Source organism: Anomalospiza imberbis, chromosome 19 (genome assembly GCF_031753505.1).
Source record: "Anomalospiza imberbis isolate Cuckoo-Finch-1a 21T00152 chromosome 19, ASM3175350v1, whole genome shotgun sequence".
NCBI classification, from domain to species: Eukaryota; Metazoa; Chordata; class Aves; order Passeriformes; family Viduidae; genus Anomalospiza; species Anomalospiza imberbis.
In genome coordinates this window covers 11,351,281-11,378,731 of record NC_089699.1, presented here as the reverse complement: position 1 = coordinate 11,378,731, position 27,451 = coordinate 11,351,281, and the positions used below count along the sequence as shown (strand labels likewise).

Here is a 27,451-nt window from a genome sequence, read left to right as displayed (position 1 = left end):
TTGCACCTAGCATAACATAACATAACATAACATAACATAACAATACCAATGGTTTTGGTATTGTTATACCAAAACACGTATAGGTAAAACACGTGAGTGTCCTGGAGTCAGAGCACAAGCAGCATCTCATCTGAGAAAACACATAAGGATTTCTTTCCCTGCTCCATGTCCTGCCAAAGAAAGAACAAAGGAATTCCTGAGAAATCTGGGCTGGATCATCAATCCCTCTCAGAGAGATCCAAAAATGTAAGGACAGAGACTTGGGATTTGGCCGTTAGCAATTAGGTCTCTAGGACATAGTACATTTTGAAATGATAATTTGTGCTCTTTATGATTCACAGTGGTATCACTTCATAAAGAGTTCCACTTTTGAACTGGGAAACAGGCAAAGTAATTCACCCAAGTAATTGCCAAATTACAAATTACCAAAGTAATTTGCGGAGACAAAGTAACCCACCCAAGGATGCAAGAGGCTTAAAATGCTATAGTAGCTGAGATGAGCTGCCTGTGCTCCAGCCACCTCCATGACACACTCCTATACTGCCACCTAATAACTAAATAATAAACATTTTAAATTGCCAAATACTAGAGGGGGGATTTTGAAGGACAGGGTAAGATGGAGTAAAGGTCAAAGCATCTCCACGAAGCACACTAAGCTTGGTGATATCCACAAGCAACAAGGAAAGATGTCCAAGAGCGAGAGTCTCTCCTGAAGCAGCTGGGAGATGAAGACATGGATGTGGGTCTGTGCAGGCACACACACAGCAGGGGCAGGGGGAAAGAAAGGCTGCTCTGCCAAAGCTCACAAGCAGCTTCACAGGCCAGTTGAGCCCATGAAGAACCATTACTGCAAACAGAAGAGAGTTTTGGGTTTCCATCTGCCAGCCTGGGCACAGGGAGATCAGGTTACAAGTGGCATTGGGGGGAAGGGAGAGAAAATATGAATCATTCTCAATCCAGTGAGAGGAGGGAGAGCTGTGCAGCTGCTGCAGTGCAAGCAAGTCCTACCAGCACTAGCTATTGCTTTGGGTCAAGAGATCATACCATTTCAGCCCGCTTCCTGACTTCTGCTCCATCCCAGCTGCTTTCCTCTTGCTTTAGTGCCTGCCTGCAGGAGCAGCTACCTTTCTGGGAAAAATCCAAACACAAGGAGGAGAGGTTACATGTGCCTGAGGGAAGTGACAAACACAGCAGGCCACTGCTTAGTCTAGAAGCATTTGAGCAGGGTCAACACCTACTGACAAAAAAAAAAAACCATAAATACACACATACACACTATGCAGGGGAAAGATTTACTTTTATGGGACAAGCCAGACACTCAGGCATGCTTGAGGTATCTGGAATCTGCATCTTTGGGAAGCTGGCAGCTCTTACATCTGAATCAGACATGGTCAGGGACTTGCAGTGCCTAGAACTGACAAGTTATCCTACTTCCAGGAAGGGCTGCCGTAGCACCTGTGCTGCTAGGGACCAACACAGTCCCCCTCTCCCCATCCCATATCCAGCCTGGGGATTCCAGTTCTTTCCTGCTTCCCAAATGACAGTGTCCCATATCAGACAGCCAAGGCAGTGCCACTGCCACAGTCTGGTCAATCTTATGCAAATGAAATCAGGGTAATTGGGACAGTTACAATGAGTCTCTGACAATGTTTGCTTTTGTGCACACCAGTGGTAAATATAGACTGAACTGCTTTCTAAGGATGGGGTGAGGGGAGAGCTGCACCCAGGGACAGCAGCTCAGCTTCTCACAGGGATGATGAGGAACTAAGTGCTGTTTAAACACAAGAATGCTCTCAAAAATGTCGACCTGATAGTAAGGAAAGAGGCAGATGCTGCAAATAAAAGTCACTGGCTGGAAGTCTCAGAAATACTCAGGGAAGCACAGTGGCAGGTCTGTGGAGCTGTCCTCCTGCATTCCAACCCTCACTCCATAGATGGAACACTTCCAGAGCATTCATCCCACTAAGGATCTCAGCCCACAAGAGTCAGAGCTTTCACCAGAGCCACAACTGGACATGGCACAAACACCCCAGCAAGAGCAATTGCTGGCAGTCTCCAGGCTGTAGGAGCACAGTGGCTGGTCAGGCTCAGTCACTCCTGCACTGAGAGCTTTGCCCCATGAATCTCATAATATAAGCTCTACCTTTGTTGTAGCCCTCTAGGGCCCACTGCAGCAGCAGTGGAAGAAATCTAAACAAAAAGCAATGGCCCCCTGAAATCCTGTCATGCAAACAAGACTCTTCCCACTCATTGCCAAAAGGCCTGAAAGGAAAGGGACTGAACACCCCCCACCCACCCCTGCCTGGTGGTCTTTTTGTCTCGTGACCTTCCCCATACAAACACAACCCCACAACAATCAGACAGGCTACATAATGTGCCAGCGCCGGCTTTCCCAGCCCTTCAAGGCAAGCTGGGGAGGGAAGGGGGGAGAGCTGGGGAGAGCTGAAAGGAGCTGGGGATGACTAACAGATAGGATGGGCAAGGAAATTCCAAGCAGTGTTTTAATTTCTACTTGTACAGTCCCATGAACTGGGATAAAAATAGTTTTATAATGAAAGAAACAAAAGAAATTTTTCATCTCAAATGGCTTAAAGGGGACATGGGAATACCAACCAGTGAGATTTTCATAGAAAAATAAACAAATAAATCCAACAATGCTTCTAAACACTGTGAACATCTCTTAACATCCCCTTCAAGAAGCCTCAACATCCCCTTCAAGAAGACTCAACAAAATTGAGCCCTTTGGTGCAAACTCTGCTGGTTTTACTTGCCTATCTTTTTGATTTAGAGTCTGAGATGAATTAGATACAAAGGTTTCCCTCTAGACTGGGAGAAGACGTTTTTGCAGCTGCTGTAGCTGTAGAAAGGATCAACACACATGGAAACCCTCCCTGGTGTGATGGCTTCAAAGACTGGCTTCTGCCAGTCTGTCCTGAATATGGAAAAAGAGAGTCATCACCTGTGCTAATGACAGCCAGCAGCAACTGCACCTCCAAGCCCCAGGTTGCCCTTGCAAGGCAACAGTTACCTTTTGCTCACTGGAGGACACACATCACCTTTGGGAAAGAGCAACAAGAGTTTCCAAGGGCTTCCCAGGAGCAGACCAGGAGACCAACCAGGTAAGGGAAAACTCCTAACCTTCTGAAATGCCATGGAATACTCCCATGCTCCCTATGCAGACACAGGAAAAAATACATACTCCACAGGAAAGCAAGCCCGATAAAACAAAATGAAATATAATCTCAGAGTCTGGATTCAGTGAGCTTAGCAGGGCCCTCAGCTATGCTTCAGGACACTGGAAATATATACCAAGCACCCTTACAGGGAAAGGAGGCCATGCTTTTGCCACAAGCTGAGATCTGTGTCCCATGAAATCCTGGCAGCTGAGGTAGTAGCAGAAAACAAAGCCATAGGAAAGCACTTGTGTGGTTTTACAGACACATTAACCAGCTGGGCACTATGACATGGTAAGAAATAAGATCTCAGCTCCTCCTGCCAGCACTCCCACTACTCTGTTAGTGTTATCACTGCCTTGATTAAAGCCCTGACCACACAGTGGTCCACACCTGACCAGGTGTGAAATCACCTCCATGGGATGGTGCAGCTGATGTAAACAGACAGAAAATCTCCTCAAAGGCCATGTGCAGCAGCTGGGTGCAGGAGGCCTCTCCCAAACCTAGAGCAGACCACACCTGGCCTGATGTACTGGTCAGAGGTCATGGAGCTGCAACTGACCCTTGCCCGTGTCCAGATATGAACTGGAATAACTGGAAGAGCAGCAGCACCAAGTTTGCACACATCTGGCAAACTTCCCACAGCAAGGATACTGTCTCCTGCCAATCCACTCCAGCCTTAATCCTCCATGGAAAGATCCCATCAGCACTCTGCTAAGAGGCAATCCCTCAGGCCAGACATTAACAATTAATGATGGCGAAGATGACGGAGGAAGGGACAGAAGGAGAACAGATATAACCAGGCTCCGCTCATCACACTGGCTCGGAGGAGCTGGATGGGAGATATGGACAGGATTTTTAGTTTGGTTAGCCCTCAGGAAAGTACTACACATCAGCATGCTTGCGCCAGCTAGAAAGCAAGCCATCACTCTCTACTCTCAGCATTTCTTTGCTAGAAAATCTCACTGCATAGAAAAATGTTCATTGTAGCAAGTGAGGAAGTACAACAGACTGGTTGCTTAGCTGAGATTAATTCCTGTCCTATTTTATTGCATGAAAAAATTAATTATACTATACATTAGTCTTTATTATGTCAATTAAAATTATATTGCAGTTTTAATTGACCAGTATTGCTTGCTCCAGTTCTCGACTCTACAGAGTTTGGAGGCAGCTAAAGTAAAAATTGTTTCAGAAACTGCTACCTGGTGTCACCAGAAGAAGCAGGTCCTGGCGAGTAGCTCCTCCATTCACTCTTCCCTTCCCAGGCCTTGTGGTCCTGGTCTCAGACAAGCTGAAGTGAGAATCCTTCCTACACCAAGGAAAAGGAACATTCTAGATAACTTTCATCTGCAGTGGGGGGCTGATGGGGAAGGTGGGAAATTTCTTGAGGTCATTTTCAGCCCTCCACATTTCACTGTTCCTTCCCCCTTGAGCCCCATGAGCTGTGTGCAGGGCTATGAGCTCAGGCAGCACAAGCAACACCAGCCAGTGACACCAGAGTTCAGTGACACAGAGCTGGTGGTTACAGTGACCTGTGCACAGTGCAATGCTGCCTTCTGCAGCCCCAAGGAGTGATTGGTACCCAAAGCTGCCAAATACCTTCAGCTGCCTCTGGATTCATGGACTTGAGAAACAACTTATGAGAATTTTATTTGGGAGACCAAGCCTCCAGAAGAAAAGCAGCTGAGGTTTGCCTACATACTTGCTGATGTCCTTCAAGGAAACACAGCAGGTTTCTTACAAGTTGAAAGATGTGTTTATTCTAACTCATAGCAGGCTGCAGATCCCTGCAAGCACAACTAGCCAATTTCAGAGCCAAGGCATCATAACCAGGCACCCCTGCTTGCTTCTGTGGGAGTCTTTTTCAAATGCCACAATGAAAGAAAGAAATGTCATGGAGGTGTCACCCACAGTCTCAGCCGCTCCACACTGGTACTTCACCCTGGTTCTATTCCTGCTGCCCACACAGCAAATCTGCCTCTTTCAATGGCCTTCTCAGAAACACAGAGAACCACGGTCATTTCCTCAGGCTGCCAAACTGAGACACTCTTCAGTCTAACCCTGGCACACATCCCTTGAGAACAGAGCAGGCAGAGGAGGATGCAGTACCCACGGAGCAGCACATTATGACAGCAGCGATAGACTTTCCACAGCCAAACTCTGCTGTGCTGAAATCACCAGTGTCTGGAGGGGCGGTGGCCAAGGAAGACACAAGTAAGAGATTTTTTGCCTGACATGAAAAATGCTGGCTGGTAGCAAGGCTTGGATCCAGCACTTCACCTTAGAAAATATTAAAATAAATCATAAAAGCCCCAGGGAAAGGCATCATTTGAGCCTGTATATTCTTCTCACCTTGGCACAACTTTATGGTGCATATCACAATATTCTCCCTGCGTATTTGTTACTGTCCCTTCAGCCCAGGCTTGTGGAAGTGATGAAAAGCTGAAGTATTTGCCTCACAGTGCTAAAGGGAAAACCAAGAAGCACCAATGTTTTCAGAGTGTAACTCTGCAATATCTGAGAGTTCATCACTACCTCATGTGTTTGTAAAATGCAATTTATCACACAAATGCTCTGCCATGGAAGGGGCGTACAGCTTCCTTTAATGAAACCCTCAGCAGAAGAAATTGAATATTTCAATGCCTGCATGCTAAAAGAAACACTGTAAAATTAAAATCAGTGCAAATCCTTACCCTTCTGAAACCAGCAATGAAATTAGCGTGGGGCCCAAAGGAAGCAAGCGAGGCCCCTTCCAAGAGGCCGGGATTTAATTTTGTATTTAAAACCCCACAGTGACAGATCTGTACTTATTTAATGACCCACCAAATCTTTTTAGTCCTCTGTATCCCTCATTGAAAGCCTAATAATGAAAAATTATCTACTAAAACTTGGCTTTTCCTGAAAAATAATATCTGAGCAGATCTCCAAAGACAGCTATTTCTATGAACACCATGAATTTGACTGCAGTGTTTTGTTTTCAGATATCATTGCATTTCCCACTTTCACAGCTTCCTTGGAATAATATTTGATACAGAAAAAGTTGAAGTGATACTCACAGACAACAGAACAGCCAGCCCTCAGAAACCACAGAGCCTCTCCATTTGTATTGCTTTTTGTAACAAATACAGCCAGAGCCACAGAATTACAAGTAAGAGATCCTCAGGAAACTTAAAAATTCAAGCAAACCATTGCCATGAAACGTTAAATGCATTCATTTTATGAGCATCAAATTCCACCTATTAACAGATCAGTCATCCTCTGCAGCTACCAATTTACATATCCAGCCTGCGAGCTGCCGAGGGGCCAGTGGACACAAAATACACGACTGCATTAAATCTGAGAAAGGAAACTAATGTCCATTATACCTCAACTTAATGATCATGTTTTCTTCAGGAGCAGCAGCAGAGCCTGTGCCTGACAACCACACACCCTGCAAGGCACCCCAGGTGCCACGAAGCAGTGAACCCTCTGCTGTGAGACTGTAACTGTGCTGCACGCAGTGTTCACAAATTAATTACATTCAAGCCCTGTACAAAGAGGGAATTCCTTGGAGCTACCTTCTTACCAAGTCACTAAAACCCTTGCTATTGTACATGGACTAAATTCAAAGGCCTGAACCTCACTGTGGAAGATAGTTTATCTGAATATACATTAAAACCCTGGAATGCTTTGTCAGCCTCTTGCCAAGCCAGGTAGTATTACCCGCTTTAATGTAACAGCACTTTTGATCTTGAAACAGCCAGTTTGTTGCTGGTACATCTATTATTCCTCCTGGAACAAAACCGTGGCCTGATATCGCACCTACAATTCACTCTTTGTGCACAGCTATCTAGAAACAGATGTAAGAGAGAGTGTCTCAGCAGCCTGTACCCCCTCCATCACCTCTCCAGCACCCAATCCAGCACCAATTACAGCTATGGCAAGGAGAAAGGCTTCTATTTTAAGCTTCTTGGAAAATAAACTGGGTGCTCCAGGCAGAAGAACAGACATGGGGGAAAGACTCCCCTAAACTGGTTCTCATTTTTTTCAATTGGGCACCACACAGGTAGACAACACCTTGAGGAATTAGGGGCAATCCCACAATCAAATGGATTAAATTCCTTTTTGAGGTCTGTTGCAGGCAGTTCCCCACTATAAGAGAATATGATCACTGATCTCCTTATTCCATTTCCCCACCTATGAAACTAAATGAACTGATACTGGAGAATGAGCTTTGAAGTCCTGGAAGAGGAAGGGCTATTGCAGTGCTGAATAAGGCCAATTTCCTACAACCCACAGCCACTGTGGTGATACATGCAAAAACCCTGAGGTGCAGAAGAATCAGGCTCTAAAGGAAAATAAAAAGCTCAGATAAAGGATGAAAGAAACTGAACATGGAAAGTCAATACTGCTTTGAACATTTGCTGAGCAGAAATCCTTCCCAAAAGTGACTGAACTGTGGTTACCAATCAGGGACTCTGGGTTCAGACTGTCAGGCAAAGCCTACACCTCCCAAGAGATCTGACTGCAGGGCTTACTCAAAGCCATCTCACAGGCATCAGCTACAGCAGTATCTTAGAAAGGAAGGGCAGGAGCTGTTAGCTGAGCAGTGGGGAAGAAGCAAACACTGCTTATTTATTCACAGGTGTTGCTACTCGAACTTGTTGCTTCCATCAGATGTCACAGTGATAAGTACCTGTTTAAGAAAAGATCAGGAACAAGCGCAAAACCACCCCCCCTGCAGCTAATCCAATTAAGATACAGCATAAAGTTGTAGAGGTTAATCAGATCTGAGCCACCGGGTCTCTCTCTGCTGCTGTTTAGTGACCTATCTGGTGAGCAACACCAGCAAGAGGATGGCCAGGCAGAAACACCAACGACCAAGCCAGCCCTAGGAGACAACTGCTGCTCCTCCCTTCTCAGCTCCATCAGGCAGAAAAAAGTGGAGCACACTGCAGGGCAGCCCCGTGGGAGAGCTGCTGGGCTCAGAGCTTGGCTGTCCCCCTCAGCCTTATCAGGTGCCAGGATGCTGCATTAGATACCCCTTGCAGCAAAGACCAGGGCTGTGCCTACCACGTGCTGCAAGGTGGAAACCAGGGTGGAAATGTACTCACCAAGGAAAAGTTCTGCCCATCCAACTGCAGGGAACTCCTCTTACCTTGTGCTTCATTAGCTCTGTGTGTAAAAAGGCTGCAGCAGGGCAGGTGAGGGCTGTCCCATTTCAAGGGGCACCAGCACAGAGACCACTTGGACTGTCACAAACAGCCCCTTCAGCACTGGGAGCCAGAAAAAAGCTGAGCTGGGATTTGCACTGAAGCAGCTCCACCAGTGTCCGTTCAATGCTGACGTGGGAATGTTGCTCCTGTTGCATCCAAGGTTTCCTGCCTACTGCCTGGCCTGAAGTCCTGACCTAAAGCTACTCTGAAAAACTGGGCACTCTTCTTTTCCCCAGCTCAAGCCTTCCTGTACAGTCAGATCTGCTCTGCCTCTCTCCCTCTTCCTCCCTGCAGAGCACAAAGAAGCCAGTGGCCCCAGCCCTTATTGCTGTGACCAGCATCTGCACCCTGGTAACCACTTGTTATCCCATCACACAGCCCAGGGTGCAGGACACTCAGCATGGAAGGATGGGCCTGCTCTGGAGACTGACCTCTCCTCTGGCCCATCAGACAGGACTCAGGCACAGACGGGCACATTCACTGGGGAAAGGAGGAAACTTTTTCTATATGCATTTCTTCTGGGCAGGCACTGCATTTGGACCAGAAATTCATCTTCTCTCCTGGACAATACATGCCAGCCTTTCAGGAAGACAGGTGGAGCAGGCACTCCAGTGGGATGACAGGACTGTAGTGACAATTAGAAGGTGATGAAATGTTTGTAAGCACCATTCTGACAGTGATGCCAATCTCTCTGGTTGCCAGAAATATTGTTTCAGGGAAATGATTCCTAATCCAGTGACTGTCATCTTTCCTCTGGAAGGGAACTGGATCTTTTGATACCACTCTGCCACACAAGACTTTTGTTTGTCTCCTCTGATTAATTATTCTTTCTTCTTGGTAAATTCTTTAATATGAGGACACTGACTGCCAATGTTTTTCAGTTTCTAAAAGGAACTAAAATCTGTATCCCCCCAGATCAGAACTTCTGCCCTTCCTGAAGGAAGTTTTATCCTTCCTTTATAGACATGAAGCTTTATGGCAATAATCCATGAAACTCATCAGGAGAAAAACTACATTTTCATACCCTGGACTCAAAACACAGAACATTTCAGAATATTGCTTAAATGAAATAAAAATAGCTTAAATTAAAAATAGCTCCCCTTTTCACTGTCTGCCAGATCCAGGAGGGAGGTGAAAATACACAGGGACTTGATTTGATGCGTGAAAAACAGAATTCTATAGCAGTGAGTATGTGCACACATTTATTTTAGGTTAATAATAGCTCTGCAATAATACTTAGCTTTGTGGAGAAAACTAAAGCTGGGATAGACCCATGCTGGCTGGTGCTCTGGAACTGAGTACCATGACAACTTGAGCATATCCATCAGAAAGAGAATAAATAGTTTTTAAAAATTTTGTCACATCACAGTTTTCCTGCTTTTAAGATACTTTCTCTTTCAAATTCCAAATAACTGTTCCCATATCAACAATCATGACAAGTATCTTGGCTAAACTGGTAGATCCTAGGAAAGGACAACAGAAATCGGCAGCTTTGAGTCTAACAACACAGAGTTAAACATCCAGTATTAGGGGCTACTGAGTAAAGCAGGAGTGAGGGGACCACGGGAGGGTTACCTTAGTAATTTGATTAAAGGAGAAGAACAGCCAGTCATTCCCTCTCTCGGTGTCGGATGACAGAGGCTGGATCATCTATACAGTGTTGGTAAGTGCCTTGCCACTGGTGAGGAACACAACACCAAGCACTCGGAAACATCTCTGCTCTGATGTCAACATCCCAGCTGGCACACAGAGAGCAGCCCCACCACAGGAGACAGGCCCTGAGCAGGGCCGACTCTTCGCCTGCTAACATCAGAAAAACACCTTGGTGCTCCCACTGAGAAAGAGCTCATTCACCTACATCTGACGAGCAGAGAATGACCTCAGAAAGACTACAGTACTCACACTGCAGAGAGCATCTCTCCTTGAATGAACTGCAATGGCTCCATGTAATTCAGGCTGGTTTAGACTACAAGAAACCATCCAGTGCAGCTTTGTGTCAAACCTCCACCTGCACATCAGCTACATAATTAATAAGGATGAAAGAGAACATTATCCCAAGCTGGTGTTCAGAGCCTCAGTGATCGGGAAAGCTTGTTATACTCTGTTCAGCTTTGGAAGTCAGCAAGAGGAACATAGTTCACACATTGCACTACATGCTTGGTCATTAAACACAGGCTTATAAACCCATAAAGTCACTGTTGCTTGCAAGTGTGGAGTATTTTTGCATGATCTTGTTTGTTTCGCAGTAGGCACAAAAGTTAATTAGTTTTCATAGTTTTATTACTCCACATGGTCAAATAACTGTCTGGAGCTCCCAGTCAGCTAGAACTGCATAAGGCCCAGGAAATTCTCACTTTGCTTTTCAGGACTGTTCACTAGGGTCATAAATCAGCAGCTGGCAAATGATTTTCTGTCTCTTCTTGGCCACCAGTACCAACACTAAAAGATCCCGTACATCAATGCAGCAATGGCAGCTCTCAGCTCATGGAGCACAGGGGGAATAAAGATGGAAAACACTGTTTCAGATACATTAAAACAATTCTTTGGGAGGAATTTTGGCTATCACTACCCTGGGACAAGCCATCCAGAGCATTGGTCTTGTTGAAGGGGACTTTGGTTCATTAAGCCCTAGAAGAGACAACACCATTATATTTAACATGTCAAAGGCACATCCTGCACACAGCACATATGCACAAGACCTGCCCAAACAGTTCCCAGGGCTGGCAAGTCCAAGTGCAATAAGGTAAATACAGCTTAATAAAAATTCTTCAGACACTTTATTTAGGTTGGAAGGAAGTTATTCCTCCAGCCATAGTCTCCAAGCACAGCTCAGAGACCAAAGACAGCAGCAGCAGGACTATCTCCCATGCTCTCCGCAGCAGTCTCCCCCAAAAGGGCCGCCTAAATGCACAAGTCCATGCAAAAATAAACATTTCCCCAAGACCTAAATATTATTGTCAGAGGACATATGAAGGAAAAATGTTTGTGCCTTCCCTGTTGACAGGGAGGAGAACAACCCAGAGAAAGAAATCCAGTGATAGCAGGACGGTGTGCAAAAGCAACTCCTCTATCAGCAACCACGAAGGAGTAGCTGAGGGAAAAGGCAGCAGTTCAAATGGAAGAAGGAACCACAATAAACTCTTTGATTTTCCTCCCCAGGGCAAAAGACAAGGCTAAAACCCAACATCATTCCATGGAGGCCACTGCCTGCAGTGAGAAAAAATGCTCAAGTCCTAATTTCCATTATTTCTCAGTGTGAGGGTAAATGTGAGAGGAGTGGCAGAAGACAAGCATCTGGCTCTGTCTTAGAGCCAAGGGGCAGAAATAAAAACCCACTCTAAATTCCTTAGGGCACACCCCATTCTGATACCAACCCTGGCAAAACATAGTTTATGTCAGACATATAAACAATCCAGGAAACTTGTCACACTTGTTTTCAAGTGCTTTGCTAAACCAAGTCAGAGTATTCAGGATCAGGTCCTCCAATAGTTTTTGTGACACTTCCAATTTTTCACCTACTATAATATTGATCCTTTCTCTGCCAAGAGGCACACAAGGCTACATCTCACTGGCTGCAGGCTGCCATCAACAAACCCTTCCACTACCATTGTACTACACAAACCAGGGACTCCTACTCATCACTGGTACTTATTTGTGAAGGCTCACTGAGGCAGAGATGTTTCCTCAAGGAACACTGCCCTGAAGAAATGCATCAGACCAGAGGTTTGATGATAGTCACAAACAGCTCTGCCTCCAGCTGTCTCATTCATCTTTCCCTCATGGAACTCGGGAGACTCCAGAGTATTTTCTACTTACAAAGTATGTCAAGTATCAAAGAACATGAAGAACAGTTCCTAGGGGTAAGATTGATCTTGCTTGTTTAACATCAGTTTCATACATCGTTACTCTTCTCACCAACAACACAGGGTCACTGCAGATAGCTGTTCCTAAGCAACAGGAATGGACACGAAGAACTCATAAATTCTCTGTGTCTTGCTAGTGTGGGGTTTTACTTTTAAAGTTGAAAGAATTCAAGGTCCAAGTGAGACTCAGAGGGATCACAAACATTCAGGACTTTCACTACATTTTCCACCAAGAAATATTGTCTCTAGTGAACAGAATATTCCCTGTGTCACCCTGAGCAGCCAGATCGGGGTTGATGATCTCTCAGGAGACTGGGAGAGGGAAAGAAGTGCTACAGCTTGAACAGGCAAACACAACAAGGTTGGAATCACACAAAAATCCAGGGCATTCAGAGATCAGCTTTCTTCAGGAGCCCATATGTACAATGGTGCAGGAAAACAGCTCATCAGCTGAATCAACTTTGTCTCATGGTCTGCTGGTACTTAACTGATTTCAGACCAGCATATAGTACAACACCTAGTGAGGAGGCAGAAAGAGATCACAGCTTTCTTGGCTGCTGTCAAACTCAAACACTCCCACTGCTGCATTTAATTTGCAAACGTGCCCCAGTACTTTTGCACTGACTGCAAATACTAGAAAGCAATGGGAAGACCATACTTCCTACTGTAGAGGAGAAACATTTGTTCTGTCTGGTAGAGAGTAACTTTAAAAGTCCCGTTACAGGCGTAAGTGATGATGGTGTAGAAAAGCACCTCCAAACTGTTTCCACTCGCTAAGCAGCTGGCTTGCTTCTCTGGAGACGAGATGATCTCTTCCCCTTCTCTGTCATGACAGCACACAGCCACAGAGCACAATGCACCAGCTGATTTGCAAAACAGCATCAATCCACTCTGTGTTTATGGCTTTTTCTCCCCTTTCTTTCTAAACACACAGGCTTAAACGTTTTTATTGCTTCAGTGATTTTCTATGTGCAAGACAGGATTTGAGAACAATGCATTAGCAAGGATCTATGTGCCTAAATCCCGTCCCGCACATCCAGCTGAAACAGCAGAGCGGAGATTCCAAAGCCCCCTGCCGCAGCTGGGATCAGGAAGCAGCAGAGACACACGGCTCTGGACACAGCTCAGCATCCCTCTCAGACACTGCACTCAGGTTTCTAGGCTCAGACGTAGAAGGTACACAAATGTGTAATGAGTAGGAAGCCTCCTGAGGCTTTTTAAAAATCTAAAGACACCAAGCTGCCAGTAACTCATGAGCTGTGTAAGACTGACTCAGCCTCCATGTGTTTTTTGGTGTGTTTGTTATGACTCCTTGAAACATTTCAGGAGATGCCTGCTTTTACTGGCATAAGCTTAAGAGTGCTGTGTTTGCTATGCAGCCAATATCTGGTTCATGCTGATGGCTTCTACTCCCAACTTTTTGCACTAGTCAAAGTCAACAGTCTGTGTACAGGCTGGTGGGACTGGAGAGAGGAGTATCCAAATAGCCAGGGAAAGGAGAAATGAGGTAGCTGATCACAAACCTTTCACACTGTAGGGAAGGTGTAAATACAGTCTCAGAGATCCACATCCAACATAAGGGCTGGCTGGTGCTCTGTGTACAGAAGTATTAGAAGATTAAGGAGGAACCTGGGACATTTTTGCCATACATCTTGCAAGGAGTGGGAAGATCATTAATGACCTCCATGTAGCTTTTTCATGCTGAGCCATCACTCCAGGGTATTGTGGCTAAAAGTCAAATCTGGGTATAAGCCTTGAAGTGCTGGGAGATTGACACCCACTGTAACAACACTGGGGACGGACAGGGGCTAATCCAGGCATGGTAAAAGATATTATCCTGCAGAGGGAATGGTCTCTTGGACATACAGTTGCTGTTCAATGCCCAAGTTTCCCTCCTTGACTGAGGGAAGGATAAATTCCCCTCCCCTTTCCCAGGCTGTATTCAAAAAAGCCTCTGGCTGAAGGAAGTGAGGAATTGATAATCCAGAGGGCAACAGCAAACCAATCTCCTTCAGCAAAAACACATCTCCTACCAGCCCTTTCTTCCCTTCAAGGCTATCTGCAGGGCAATGAATTTGAAGGGACTCTTTTTTTTTCCCCCCAGCCCCATAACCCAAAGTGGAGGAGTCAAAGGGTTAATGCTGTATGACAAAGGTCAGCCCAGTTTGGGGAGGGAGGAGAAAGGGGAGCATTGTGGCCACAGACAGCTCGCTGCGACCACAACGCCACTTGAGAAATGTAATGTGATGGTGTTGCTCAGAGAAAAGGCCTGAGAGCCGGGCCTAAATCCCAGGGCTTTATCACTCACAAAAGCCCAGCCCCTTGAGTCATTAATCGTGTGCTCCATGGCTGGGTGCCTCAAAGAGCAGCAGATGACACATGCCCAGCTGCTATTGCCGCCCCTCCTCAAGGTAGCGGGGCAGAGGCAGGTGCACTCCCAGTGCCCTCTGCTCGAGACTAATCTATTCTCCCTCCTTGTCCTCTGCCTTTCAGCTCCTCCAGCAGCCCACGCTGACAACTGTAAATGAGATTAGACGTCAAGGCGTAGGGCAGATGCAGAGCCCCCTCTGTGCATTGTAAAGAGACCCTTGTAGATTTTAAAATATCTCTCCCCTGCACAATGCACAGCTTGGCAGAGGGGGAGAAGGGGACACATTTCCTGTCACACTCTCAGAAGCATCTGATATGGCAGATGAGGCAGATGCTGGTTTGGGGCCTGGATGCTGATCTCTTATCACCATGGACAGTCTTCCCACCAGCACCTCTGATTCCCCAGTCACCTTAGCAGATGAAGTAACAAGTTAATGACTATTTCCTAATCGCTGTTTCCATAGCCTCCTATCCGCAGCACCACTCCATTTAAATGTGGACAGATGTCCCAATGAACACTATAAAGGCAGCAATAGTCCATAATTCAGGCAAGGACTTGAAGGCTACACACAACCCTGGGCTCAAACCCCCTGGCTATACTGCTGTTATCACTGCCATCATTTCCTATTCTTTATATTACAGTTTGTGTTCCACCTGTTCCCAGTGATCCAACAAACCATCAGTGAGACACAAGCTGTTTGACAGAGGAAGAGGTGAAATCCCAAGGCACAAACCACTGCCTACAGCTCAGTGAGACCTGCCTGGAGAGGTCTTGCAGCCACAGCTGGCAGGGGTTTGCCAGCAACAATAGGCGGGGAAATGTTTCAAAGTGAAGGGTCATGTTTAGCTCAACAGTGCCCCAGTAAATAAACTGGAATTTCTTTTACAGTGTGGGAAATAGCTCTGCCTGCCTGCGCTAAGGGCTACCCAGAGAAAAGGGACAGTTAACATAAAGGATCATTAAGTTCAAAAGAATTCCCTTCCCCAGTTACCGCCAACCATGATAATAGCTGCCCCAATTTTATGGATTGCTCTGCAATTTCAATTGTGCAGGAACCAGCCCTGGGTTAAAGGCAGCTGCAAAGTCAGCATCTTTTAAAGCTTATTTTAATGTTTTATGAGACTATGGCGGAGCAGGTTCAGCTGCACCCACTGCTGGTAGTGTCAGCAACTGAACTTTTCCTGGCAAGTGCATGTCTATCTCTACAGCCTTGTTTCTGAGCTCAAGTTTTCCATTAGCTGCCTACACAGACTGGGTAACTTGGCATCTCTCTGCATTCCCCATAAACTCTGTTCATCTGTTGCCATCACACCCACGTACAAGTCTCAGGGAAAAATCTAGAATTTCTAAAGCAGCTGCAACAAAAACACAGCCTGGATTGACAAGCAATAGGATCAAGGTGTTGAGGCAGTAAGGAGAGTGTTTTTGGAGAGTTTTTTGTGTGTCTATTTAAAACAAGTTTGTTGTCATGACTACAAACCAGGGTATGGGTGAAAAGAAGTGAGAGCTCTAAGATGAGGGCTGATAATGCTAATTCACCCTCAAAATATCAACAGCCATGGAGATGGGGAAACAGAGAAGATGATACAAGCTCTTAGCATCTAACAAGGTTAAAAGCCACCTTCAGAAGGCAGGTCTGTCCCAAGAACAAACACTGTTGTCCTAGATAGCCCCCTTCACCCAGCCCAGCCAAGGGCTGGATAACACCAACCAGCTGCAGTCATTGCCAAAGCAGGGGCACTGGGGACACGGACGCAAAGAACTGCGCCTGAGGCCCTAGAGAGGACACAGCAAAGCAGGAACAGCCCCTCAGGACACTCATCTGCAGATTCCAACCATCAGGCAACTTGGCTTCAGCAAGGACTGGGAGATGTTCTCATGTCTGAGTGCAAGGCAATTAACTAATCTTATTAACACAGAGAAGCATGAAACTGTCAGCAGCTGCTCCTGGGATTGTCACATTTTCAGCTTTACCAGAAGAGTAACAAGAAAATGAGCCTTTGGCCACTGAAGGACAAATGAAGAAAACACCAAGTAATTGCAGAGGGATGGAGAGAGCTTGCTCTGCTCAGAGCTCAGATTCTTCACAGAGACAGCACAGAGCACTCAGCAATGGTGCAAGCTCTGCAGAAGGCAGCAGATGCAGAGCTAATGTGTGTGTGGGGGTGGAGGGTGTTTATGAGCACAATAAATAAATGTATGAATCCCTATAAAAGTTCCCATATAAAAGTGAGTTAGAGCTGCCCGAGGGCCATGGCCTTGTAATAAAAACCACATCTTGCAAGCACAGTATGAGGCAGCAGCTGAACTATAACTGTCTGGCTGCAGCCCTGAAGAGCTGTGAGTCTGCTTGTTCCCAAACTCTTGGGTGAAGTGCTGACCCCACTAAATCCAGGAGGAATTTCACTACTTGCTTCAGTGTAGTCAGGATTTTGTCCTGGGAGGGGCTTCTTTGAACCTCAAAGCATAGGAAGCAGTTCTGGGTCTGAATTTTTGTCCAATTTAAGTTCCTTTACTTCTTAAATAAATCAATCTGCAAGTGGCTGAAGATCTTGGCTTGAGTCACTGACAGTTCCCAGTGTGACAGATTAGAGCTGGATCAAAACAAATAAAAAATTCCTACAGAAAACACGGTCAGTCACTCCTCTCTCCTAAAATAACCAAGGAAAAAGCACTGCTTTATGGCTGAGCAGAAATTTTTCCATCAAGAAGTTTTGAATTTTTAATTTAAGCTGGAGAAGGGGAGATCATAAAAAAACAAACCCCCTTAAATTTTTTATGTCTAAACAGAAAACTTGCTGCTTTTTTTGGTCATCAAGCTTTAATAAAGTTTTAAAAATACTTCCTCAGAGAAAAAAAACCAAACAAGCATTAACAATAATTTCATTCCCCTCTCAAAGGCTGTGTGTGTGTGTGTGTGCTGACCTCTCCTTCACAGTTTTCTGGGATGACAGAGTATAACAGCAACAAGCCACTTGCAGACTACCAGCCTGTAAATTCCCAACTACTCTTAACACTTTCTCCAGAGCCTTCTCTTGCTCTCCTGGGAGGTGGTGAGTGCAGCAGCCTACGTGTCTCAACTGAGAGGGTGGCTCTCAAACCTCAGTCCCAGCCCATGAGTCACAAATGCACGTGCACCCTGGGCCACCCATTTCCTCTCCAAGTACACACCCAGCCAGGTGCTGACTCCCAGTGAGAGCTGCAACTGTTCCCAGTGTCAACACACAGGCTTTCTCTAGTTATCAGGACTGTCCTCATGTTTCACATGTATGCCAATCAGAGCTAAACGCAGTGCTCCCCTCTCCTCCTAGCACCTTGCTGCTGGGAAAACCTTGTTCCATGACAAACAGCATCTTGCAATTCACTGCAGGACTAATTGCATTGCTTTGCTGATACAATGCTCCAGGAAGATGTCAGCTTTGCCCACAGGCAACAAGGACATTATTGATTTATTCAGGACTTACGTGTAGTTGTCACAGGTTGCATTCTCTTTGATAATAAAGTCTTACAGACAAGTTTTAAAATTCAGCTGCAGCCCTAATTGAAACACAGCTAATTATTGAAGGTCTGTCTTTACAGCCTGTTCCATTGTTACTGGGCTAGTGTTCTGTACATCCAACAGTCAAACTCCTTCCCCTTAAAAAGAAAAAAAAAAAAAAAAAAAGGAAAAAATCCCATCTACTATTCAAGCAAGTCCAATGGGAAATTACAGATTCCTCTCTTTGAGCCTGAGGTAGCTACCAGCCAACAGCCCCATCCCACAAGGACTCAATGACTTCAAAGGATGCTTGTAGAATAAGACTCCAAATTAGGGCCAGTGTTGGAGACAGGAGAATTCAAAGCGGCTGGAACAAACATTCAGCCCAGGCCACAAGCAATTTACTGTGCATCCACCTTTTCAGTGGCAGCATCCCCTATGAGCCCCAGCAGATTCAAACACACCACACAATTTAGGTGTGATCAACAATCATAGTACCCAGCTCCCAGCTGCCCACTGACTGTACCACAGCCAACTTGCTGCAGTCCAGACACGTGGATTAGCAGTTGGTCACGGCTAACTGTGTATAAATGAGCACTCATCAGAACAGGCAGCCCCAGCTAATAGCTGAAAGATAACAGCACCCCCAGGGTACCAAGGACATCCTTTCGCAGGCTGTGCCACAGCTTTTGGCTTTGTAGTTCAGCCAGACACAGAGGCAAGATTATCGTTTCATAAAGCAGGGATGAAATCCCATCCAAACTTTATTGCCAGGATGATGCCAGCGTCAGAGGAAGCTCCCTTACAGAAGGTGACATTTACATGCACGCACAACAGCAGAAAAGTTTATGACATCAGTGCTGCAGTTTAGAAGCAAATCAACCCTAGAAAAATCCCTCTGTTTATAGCTGCTACACATTTCAACCCGGCAGATGGAAGGGATACCACAAAGCAAACATGTCAGTTAAAGCAGCTAAAAGCATAATTTACAAACTAGAACCCACAACCCAAAATCTCAGCAGCTATAGTTCAGAGCTCTTCAGAGCTCTGCTGACTTCAGCCAGCTACAGATCTGACGCGAGGCATTTACCTGACACAACCACAGTCTTCGGTACAGAAGCAGATTCTTTGCTAACCCTGTGCAAGTTTAAAGCAGCAGGTCCTGCCTGGATGATGTAGCCCTGCAGAAGTCAGTTTAGCTGGGGAGCCATTTCCAAGAACACTGTGCTGGTTTTACAGGTCTTAGTCTGCCTGCCTGAAAGAGTAGAAGATCCTTTAATCCACAAGCAAGGACAGCACAACTGGCAGGAAACAGAGCACCTGCTGCAGCACCTTGGCTCAGCCCCTGAGCCACCAGGGATGGGCTCACTCCTGTCCCTAGCTACTCTGAAGAGGAACTGAGAGAAAGGCCCAGAGCAGCTGTGATAATTATGACTTGCACACCAGCATCCTGGGAACTGGAAGCATGCAGCACATTACTCCTAGGCTGTATTTTAAATGCAGGGGAAAGCCAGTACAGAGGAAATTAACCAGAGGTTAGGCTCTTTGCTCACAAGACAGAGAGAATATATCATGTCCACATACCTGATCAAATAGGACTTTCCAGTGCTGAGAGGCAGCATAAGGGAGGAAAAAGAGTAAAAAGAAGGTATAAGAGCAACGACATTAACATGCAGTAAACTGTAGAACTATATTCTAACAGAGAAATAAACAAATGATTTAATGCTATTTCCAACATACCATTTCCTTCTTCATCCCAGAATCACCTACCCTTCCGGAGGAGGAGGAAGGGGAATCTACCAAACACAGGGAGAACAGTTTTCATTTACAAATCCAAATTAGGATGAACTCAAAACATTCATGTGTTAATTCTGTTTTCTCCCACTTTGTCTATTTCCAGGCAAGCAAGGAAAAAAGGGATTCTTACTCACAGAGATCAAGAAAGCTCTGTGTATATTGAGGGAAGGGACAAATTAGCAATGTTTTTCCAGATCACTTTCTGAGATCCTGTGGCCCAACACTGACCCATCAATTACTTTGCTGGGTTATCAGAGCCCTGTTTACTGCCTGCTCCTGATTCTGGCTTTCTGCAGGCTTTTTGATAACCCATCAGTTCTCTGAGCCTCACATGTTCACATCTGAAAAACAGGTAATTCCTCTTGTGCAAGGCAGGAGGGTGGAAGGCTGGAGAGAGCCCACTGCAAGGATTTACCCCACATCTTTTGTTCTATCAGATCTGCCTTAAAAATGCTGTATAGGAGGAAGCTCTACTTCAATGTTCACAACCATGTGAACACTGCACAAGTTCTTGTCACTTGGAAACTGAAAAAATAAGCTGGAAACTGGCTCTGAGTTATGCTTTGTAGAGAGAGTGGTGTCAGCTCACCTCTGTGACCCACACTTGCTGCCTCACTGTCCCATGAAACAGAGGAAATTCCTACTGACTTGTTTAAGACTCTCATCTATCCTGGATTTAGGGGCCAGTTGAGAAGACAGCAACTTCCATGGGGCAGCACTGGAATAATCACCGTCTTAGGATCCCTAGAAACATTGTACATTTCCAGGTCCGTGGTTTTTAATGCCTCATTCAGCTTCTCAGAAAAAAAACGAGTAAAACAACAAATATCAGACTCTTATAAGACTCTCCTCACAGTGCTTTTAGCAAAGCAGAAATCTGGTGAGAGTCTTATCTAGTCCTAGAAGAACATTTCCTTTCGCATGGTGGGCAAATCTAAAGCAGAATTGACTAGACAGACAGCGGGGTATCAGGCCACTGAATTCCTTTTCATTAGTTAAGTTGTTGGCTCCCCTCCTCCCCATGTCTCTCTCCATTTATAAGCTCTCATTTATCATCATAAATCAACCCAGCATTTTAAACAGAACATTTTGGGACTGATTCCTGGCTTTATGGAATGCTGCTCTGAGAGCTACAATGACATCACAGCTGAGCTGTTACACACTGTCAAGGCTGTGACAGCCAAACCTCCACTGTGTTATATTTTTGTGGTTAATAACACATAAAGAACTGACCTTGTGTCAGTTCTTGCTGGCCAAGCCAGAGAGCTTCCATCAGGCTTTCAGATGTAATAGCAACAACACAGAATCAACCCCCAGTTAGGTCTCAGGGGGCACAGAGTAGCACAGAGCAGTTGAAATTTTCAGAGATGATGCTCTGTAGCCTGCTTGTTTCAGCAGGAAATCTTGGCGGAGTAGAAGGAGGGCATTTACACTGCTTCCTGCTTTTCTGACTTGCAGATGATACATGATACCTCAGGCTTCTGTCACATCATCTATTGCCAGATCTCAGCAGCTTCCCATAACCAGTGCAGCTGCAGGCTTTAGTTTTGTTGATTATAGAAAACAAGGTACCAGAGTCAAATAACAATGCAAGTAATGGCAAGACACTGCAAGCTGGATCTGACCCAAGCTGTCCTACCTCAAGGTCAAGCAGGAAGGCAGCAGCAGAACTGGGATGAGAATCTAGACTTCATGAGGGACAGCTCCTGTCCCAGGAGTCCAATCCTGCCAGGCACTCAGCATTTCAGCATCTCCTGGGCCCCCTGGCAGGATTGAATTGCTAATGGCTGCATTTGTGTAGAGGCTGGAGCAACTCCAAGGGGCTCACGTGTATCACAACAGGAAATCTTTCTTGTAGGACCATCCAGAGAAACACAAAATTTGTCAGAGAAGAAAAGGTCACAGTCTGATGTAAGCAAGCAATGGGATTTGGAAACCTGGACTGTGAAAGCTCCTGGAAAACCACCCTTTCCAAGTCAAAGCTACACACGCCCCTGAGTCAGGCATCTCCTCTTAGGACTGTCTGGCAGTGTTGTAGCAGAGGTCAACCTGCATCACACGCTCCCTCCTGACTGCACTGTGCTCAGGAACACAGACTGGGGAATGCAGCTCTAGCAAGCAACTGCACTTCCTCCACTGCCCTCTGGGAGGAAAATCCAACAGCAACCGAATTCTAGGTGATTCAGAAGGAAGGCTCTGTCCCTAAGCATGCCTGGGCGGCTTCCTCCAGCAGCATCAAAAAGTTAGAGAGGGGGCCGAGGGGATGTGCCATTGCTGGACGTTCAGCTCCCAAGTGTCCCTTTTGTAGTGGTGCAAGACCCGAGTCAGAGCCCGCTTCAGAAAGACATTTAGTATCTCTGCTTTATGTCTGACTGGCTGGAACAGACCCTGCACTTAGCGCTGCAGACTGAGCAGACACTTTTCAGTCCTCATCCCAGCTGAGTTTGCTGGGAATGAGAGCTGTGAGCAGTGCTGGGATGCACCAGGAATGCAGGATCTCTCACGTTCACTGCCCCCCAGACAGGTGCACGGCGAGCTCCTGCCTCCGGGTCCGGCAGATGCAGAACAACTGCCTCGGCTCTGCAGGCACTGCCGCTCAGCACGGCAGGAGCAGATCTGGAGGGCGCAGGACCCCTTCGCGTCCTTCTGGACTGGTTGAGCAGAGAGCTGGTGCCAAGTTATCCCACCCTCACGTGCCATCAGAGCTCGGAGAGTGGAGAGAAGCCATCAGCCCTGTCGAGCCGAGGAGAAAACTTACTCGACTGTTTGTTGCTCGGGGGCTGGAAGAGGGAGCAGCTCCCGAGAGCCGGAGCGTTTCACATCTGTCACCCTCAGGGTGGCTGTGATTCTGGAGAAGCTCTCTGTCCCCCAGCAGCCCCTCGAGCCAAGGCGTCAGCCCCTCTCCAGGCTCCAGAGTCGCGTCCGTGCGCAGTTTGATGCCCCTTCCCGGCCAGCTGCCACCCGCCGGCATCTTCCCACCGGACGCGGGCACCCAGCGAACCGGGAGCCTGTCCGGGCCGCCGGGGCTTGGAAGGACGGGAGCTGCGGCCCCGGGGACGGAGCCAGCCCGGCGGCTGCTGGAGCCCGCAGACGCCCAGCGGCGGGAGGCGCGGAGGGCGGCGGGACGGCGGCGGGGACGGCGGCTTTCCCTGGTCCCGCAGGGTCACCGGCCCCGCTCCTGTGCCCATCCCGGGCTTCAGCTATGAATAGCTTGAGCCGATTATCCCGGCCGGGGGAAAAGGGGGGAAGATATCGAGCAAAGGAAACTTACATCCTCTGCGGCCATAGGTAGGACATCTTCGGAGTCCAGCACCTCGATTTCTTCCGCCTCCGAGCTGGCAGCCACAGCAGGGGAAGAGCTGGCGTGAGGCTCCGGCAGCCTGTCTCCCATGCTTGGAAACGGTCCCCCTCCAGCCCCCGCCCCCCTTCTTCCCAGATCCTTAAAGAAATTAAACCTAGCTGCTGGTTGGCAAACTTTCAAGCGCAGCCGAGCCTGCCTTCATGACTCCCGCAGCCGGGAGGGGAGGAAATCCTCCATCCACGGAATATCCAATTAGCGCGGGCAGCGCCGGCGGGCGGCATCCCGGCGGCCGAGCTCCGGCCGGGGCAGTGACCCCTCCCCGCCTCCCGCCCCTGCGGCCGAGCCATCGCCCGGGGACGGGGGTCCGCCCTTCCCGGCGCGGGGGGAGCCCCGGGGGCTCTCGGAGGCAGAGCCCGGAGCTGCGGCACGTCCGAGGATGCGGGCTTGGCGGCGGCGGGGGGGGGAGCAGCGCCGGGTGGCCCCTGCCCACGGCCGGCACCGCCTCCCACGGGGCGACCCGCGGAGGCTCGGCCCTGACCGGCACCGGGCAGCCCCTGCGGCGGGGCCCGGCCGGTTCCAGCCCTGCCCTCCTGCCCGCGGACAGGTGACCAGACGTGCCGGATCATCGGGGCTCCCTGCAGGCGACTTCTCTGTCCTAGAGCCTCACCCTGAGAGGCTGGTGTGGGGTTTCACATCTTTTACCATAATTATTTGTTCCTATATGTCAGGATGGACAACTTAACCATCTGGAGCCTGGATTAGGAACTTGAGGAATGCCTTGACTGCCGGCAAAAATCCAGCAGTTTTAGCTTCTTCCAATCAAGTACAGAAATAGCAGGTTGGCAAGGGGGAAGGGCAAGCAGAGCCAGGCTGATCCACATGGTGCCTGTGCCTCTGCTTTCTGCTAAAAGCCAGACAAAGCACAGTCAGAGCAGAGTCCAGCACCACAGGCCATGTTTTCTTGATGAAAAAGTCCAGTACCAGATCAGACACACCTCAGCCACGAGTACAGAACCAAGCTGGAAGTCCCTATTTTCTTTACAATCTGTTTAAAAATCAACCAACCACAAAAAAAGTAAACCAAATCAGCTAGAATACCTCTGGAAAAGGAGCAGGATCTTCCATCCTGCAGTAGCAGAGCATACAGCAGAGAAGTAAAACCAGAGCCCTTGGAGATAATTCTTCAAGCTCAGGATTCAGGTAGGAAAATGACAACAAAAGAAAAGCTCTTCTGAGGTCTTCTGTGCAGCTGATGAAGAGGAGGGCTTGTGTCCCCTTAATGACATCAGTGAAACAGAGCAGACCTGCACATTTAAAGGCAATTCCTTGAGCCATTTCTCCCTGATCTAGAGCCTGTCCAGCCTGCTTTCCTGAAGCATAAGAACAGGATACCAAATCCAGCACTTCTGAGAAGCACTAACCCACTTAACTCATATAACACAACTCCTGCCAAAATATTCCAGGCATTAAACAGTGATTATACAGACAATCTCTTTTTGATTGAAAAACTAAACCTCATCAAAACTTCAAAACAGATGGATAAGCAAAAATATGCTATGCCAACAGAAAGACATAGCAGTCATTTAAACATGTCTGTAAGGAGGAGGGAAGCAAATTTTTAGAGTAAAGAGAGAATACATGAGCTGAATTTCAGGGGTAACAGGTTCCACTCAGCTGGGGACTCTATCATCTCTGATTCCAGATGCCAGTGGGAAAATGCCAACTGTGAAGTCTAACATGAATGCAATCAACAACAGGGAGAACCCCCAAAACTCCTTACCTTAACACCAAACTCCCACTAATTTGAGAAGTTGCTGCAAAATTACAAGTTCATTTTTCTCCTCTAAGGACTGTTTTTCACTAGTGGTAATGATAGGTTTTGGGTTTGTTTTTTCTTTTTTTTCAGGGAAATATCTCTGCACATTGCACATATGAGCTAGTGCTGTGCTATAATTGTCACAGAAAGGAAATTAACAGTATTCTAATGAGGAGTTTTGTTACAGACAAATTATCATCTTGCAAGTGTGTGAGAGGCTCTTAATTTAGAATGTCATTTCTCACCACTGCATACCCTGGTGACTCTACCTTGGAAGACAGTAATTGCTAGATAAACTGGGGGGTTTGTGGGCCACCCCAGAGCAGATGCAGACAGAAGGAAGGGCTTCAGAAGAAATGCAGACAGAAAGGACTTGAGATAATAAACCCCAATCCATTTTCACACTCAGTCATATAGGCAACTTTTATATTCCAAATACCACAAACAAAATGTAGATGTACGTCCTCCCTGCATTGGAAGTGGCTCAAAAGGTCAGCTGATGAATATGCAAAAACTCCCCCTCAAAGAAGGGCCCAGCCAACATCTGTTAGCTAAGCCCTCTGGATCGAAGCGAAACGCTTTGTTCACTGGTCCTTCCTCCACCCAAAGTAGCCCCAAAGCTACAAAACTTCCCAATTCTTCCCTTGTAACTTTTACAAAACTTCCCAAGTCTGACAAGTGGAACTGTGTGGAGAAACCTACCCAGCTTGATTTCCATACCAGAGCTCAGCCAGCTGGCCAGACTTGGGAGAGACAACTTCTGAAGGAAAATGCAGCATTTTGGATCAAAACCCCAAAATGATGCACACAAACACAACCTTAGGAGGATATTAGATAGCACATGCACAGCTGGGACTGGATCAGACCTATCAGATTAACCCCTTCAGACTCAGGAAAACAGCTAAAAACCTCTAAGGACCACAGGTGGTTTGAGACATGGGCTTAAACTCAAGTCCAAAAGGTAACAATGGTAAAGGACTCTTCGAGCATCATACTCCTTGTGCTGGGACAACACAAGTTTACCTTTCAGAACCACTATGAATTAGACTGTATGTGCTACCATTTGGCTTCCCCCTGACTCATGGGTACTCTCCCTCCCAAAGTGAAGGAATAGTGGGGAAAAAATAAAGTCCAACCTCTTCTGTGATTTCTAACTTGTGTTGAAAGACCATCCTCCTGACCCTCCCTATTCCATGTTGTACTTAGAACTTTCAACTGCAGCACTGAAAAAGCACTAGTCTTTCCACCTGCAGCCCTCTTCTGCCACAGTAACTGCTATTGGTTGCAGCTGGTTCGAATTGTCCTTTTGGTTAGGGAAATAATTAAATCTGCCATTAACCTTTTTTGGGGCCGTTGTCTTAAAAGGGAGCTCTCCTATCAGGTCAGCCTTGTGGTATTTAAAGATGTGTCTGCTTGTTTTTACCTGTCACCTGCTGGTGACAAAACACAGGTTCATTCCTAAACAAAAGAATTGCTTGAATTGGAGACCAATTAGTAATTCAAGGTTAATTTCCACCATAAAATCAAGTCTTGCTTACTATTAATCCTGAACTGACAAGCTTTCAGACAAGAGGTCAAAGCTGAGGGGTGAAGGATGTGTCTCCAAGGAAGATCAGCCAAGGTCTTTGTCCTCTCAGTAGCTTTATACCATGGTCAGGCAATTCACACATCAGACTGAGCAGGAAGAAATTGAGTCTAGTTGTGGAAAATACAATGAAAGAAGTTGTTAGAAAACTGACGGCAGCAGAAGAAAACAAATCACTGTCAAGAATAAGTGGACTGGAGTGCTGCTCCTTCTTCCCAGCACTTAATTGCAGTAGCTAACTTTTGGACATTCTTCATTATATACTCAATGAGAAGAATTCCCCCTCGCCGTAATTCTAATCCGCATAGGATCCAGGAGGGCTTGGCCGGTGGCAGCAGGGCTCCCTCAGGGAACACCGACAACCTGCCTGGATGAGGCCACGGCAGAGCTGGATACCAAGACTTGTGTGCTCTTCCCTAAGAAAATTCCTGTGCCCAAACCACTGTCGAAGGCCTGTTGTATATAAGCAGGCGGGGATCCGCTCCGTCCCTCACCTGCGCTGGCCGCCTCGGGCCGTGAGGGCGGGCAGGCAGCGCCTCAGGCCAGGGGCGCTTCCCTCAGCGGGGCGGCACAACCCGCTCGGCCGGGCCGGGCTGACGGGGCCTTCGTCCCACTCGGGAACGGCCGCTCGGCCGGGCCGGGCTGACGGGGCTGTTCGTCCCACTCGGGAACGGCCGCTCCCGCCGGGCCGGGCTGACGGGGCCTTCGTTCCACTCGGGAACGGCCGCTCCCGCCGGGCCGGGCTGACGGGGCTGTTCGTCCCACACGGGAGCGGCCGCTCGGCCGGGACGCGCTGACGGCGCCGTTTGCCGCTCCCGCCGGGACGCGCTGACGGGGCTGTTCGCTCCACACGGGAACGGCCGGGACGCGCT

The 27,451-nt window shown here is 47.3% G+C and overlaps 1 protein-coding gene and 1 long non-coding RNA gene across 3 annotated transcripts in view; one reads left to right on the top strand and one right to left on the bottom strand.

Annotated features, from left to right (window-relative positions):
* RHBDL3 (rhomboid like 3) overlaps nucleotides 1-23,528 on the bottom strand; it is a 57,990-nt gene extending 34,462 nt beyond the window's left edge. Inside the window, exons 1-3 of one of the 2 annotated variants that reach the window (XM_068209711.1) lie at nucleotides 23,149-23,528; nucleotides 19,665-19,688; nucleotides 1,045-1,128 (exon numbers count right to left, since the gene is read on the bottom strand). In XM_068209711.1, the coding sequence (XP_068065812.1) occupies nucleotides 1,045-1,128; nucleotides 19,665-19,688; nucleotides 23,149-23,268 (228 nt within the window). In that variant the 5' untranslated portion in view covers nucleotides 23,269-23,528. The remainder of the gene's footprint in view (nucleotides 1-1,044; nucleotides 1,129-19,664; nucleotides 19,689-23,148) is intronic. The other variant, XM_068209712.1, reaches the window with a different exon arrangement.
* Nucleotides 20,923-21,480, top strand: LOC137485275 (uncharacterized). Its single transcript, XR_011005245.1, has 2 exons — nucleotides 20,923-21,163; nucleotides 21,336-21,480. It is a non-coding gene; the product is annotated as an uncharacterized lncRNA (long non-coding RNA).
* Nucleotides 23,529-27,451: the final 3,923 nt, after the last annotated feature.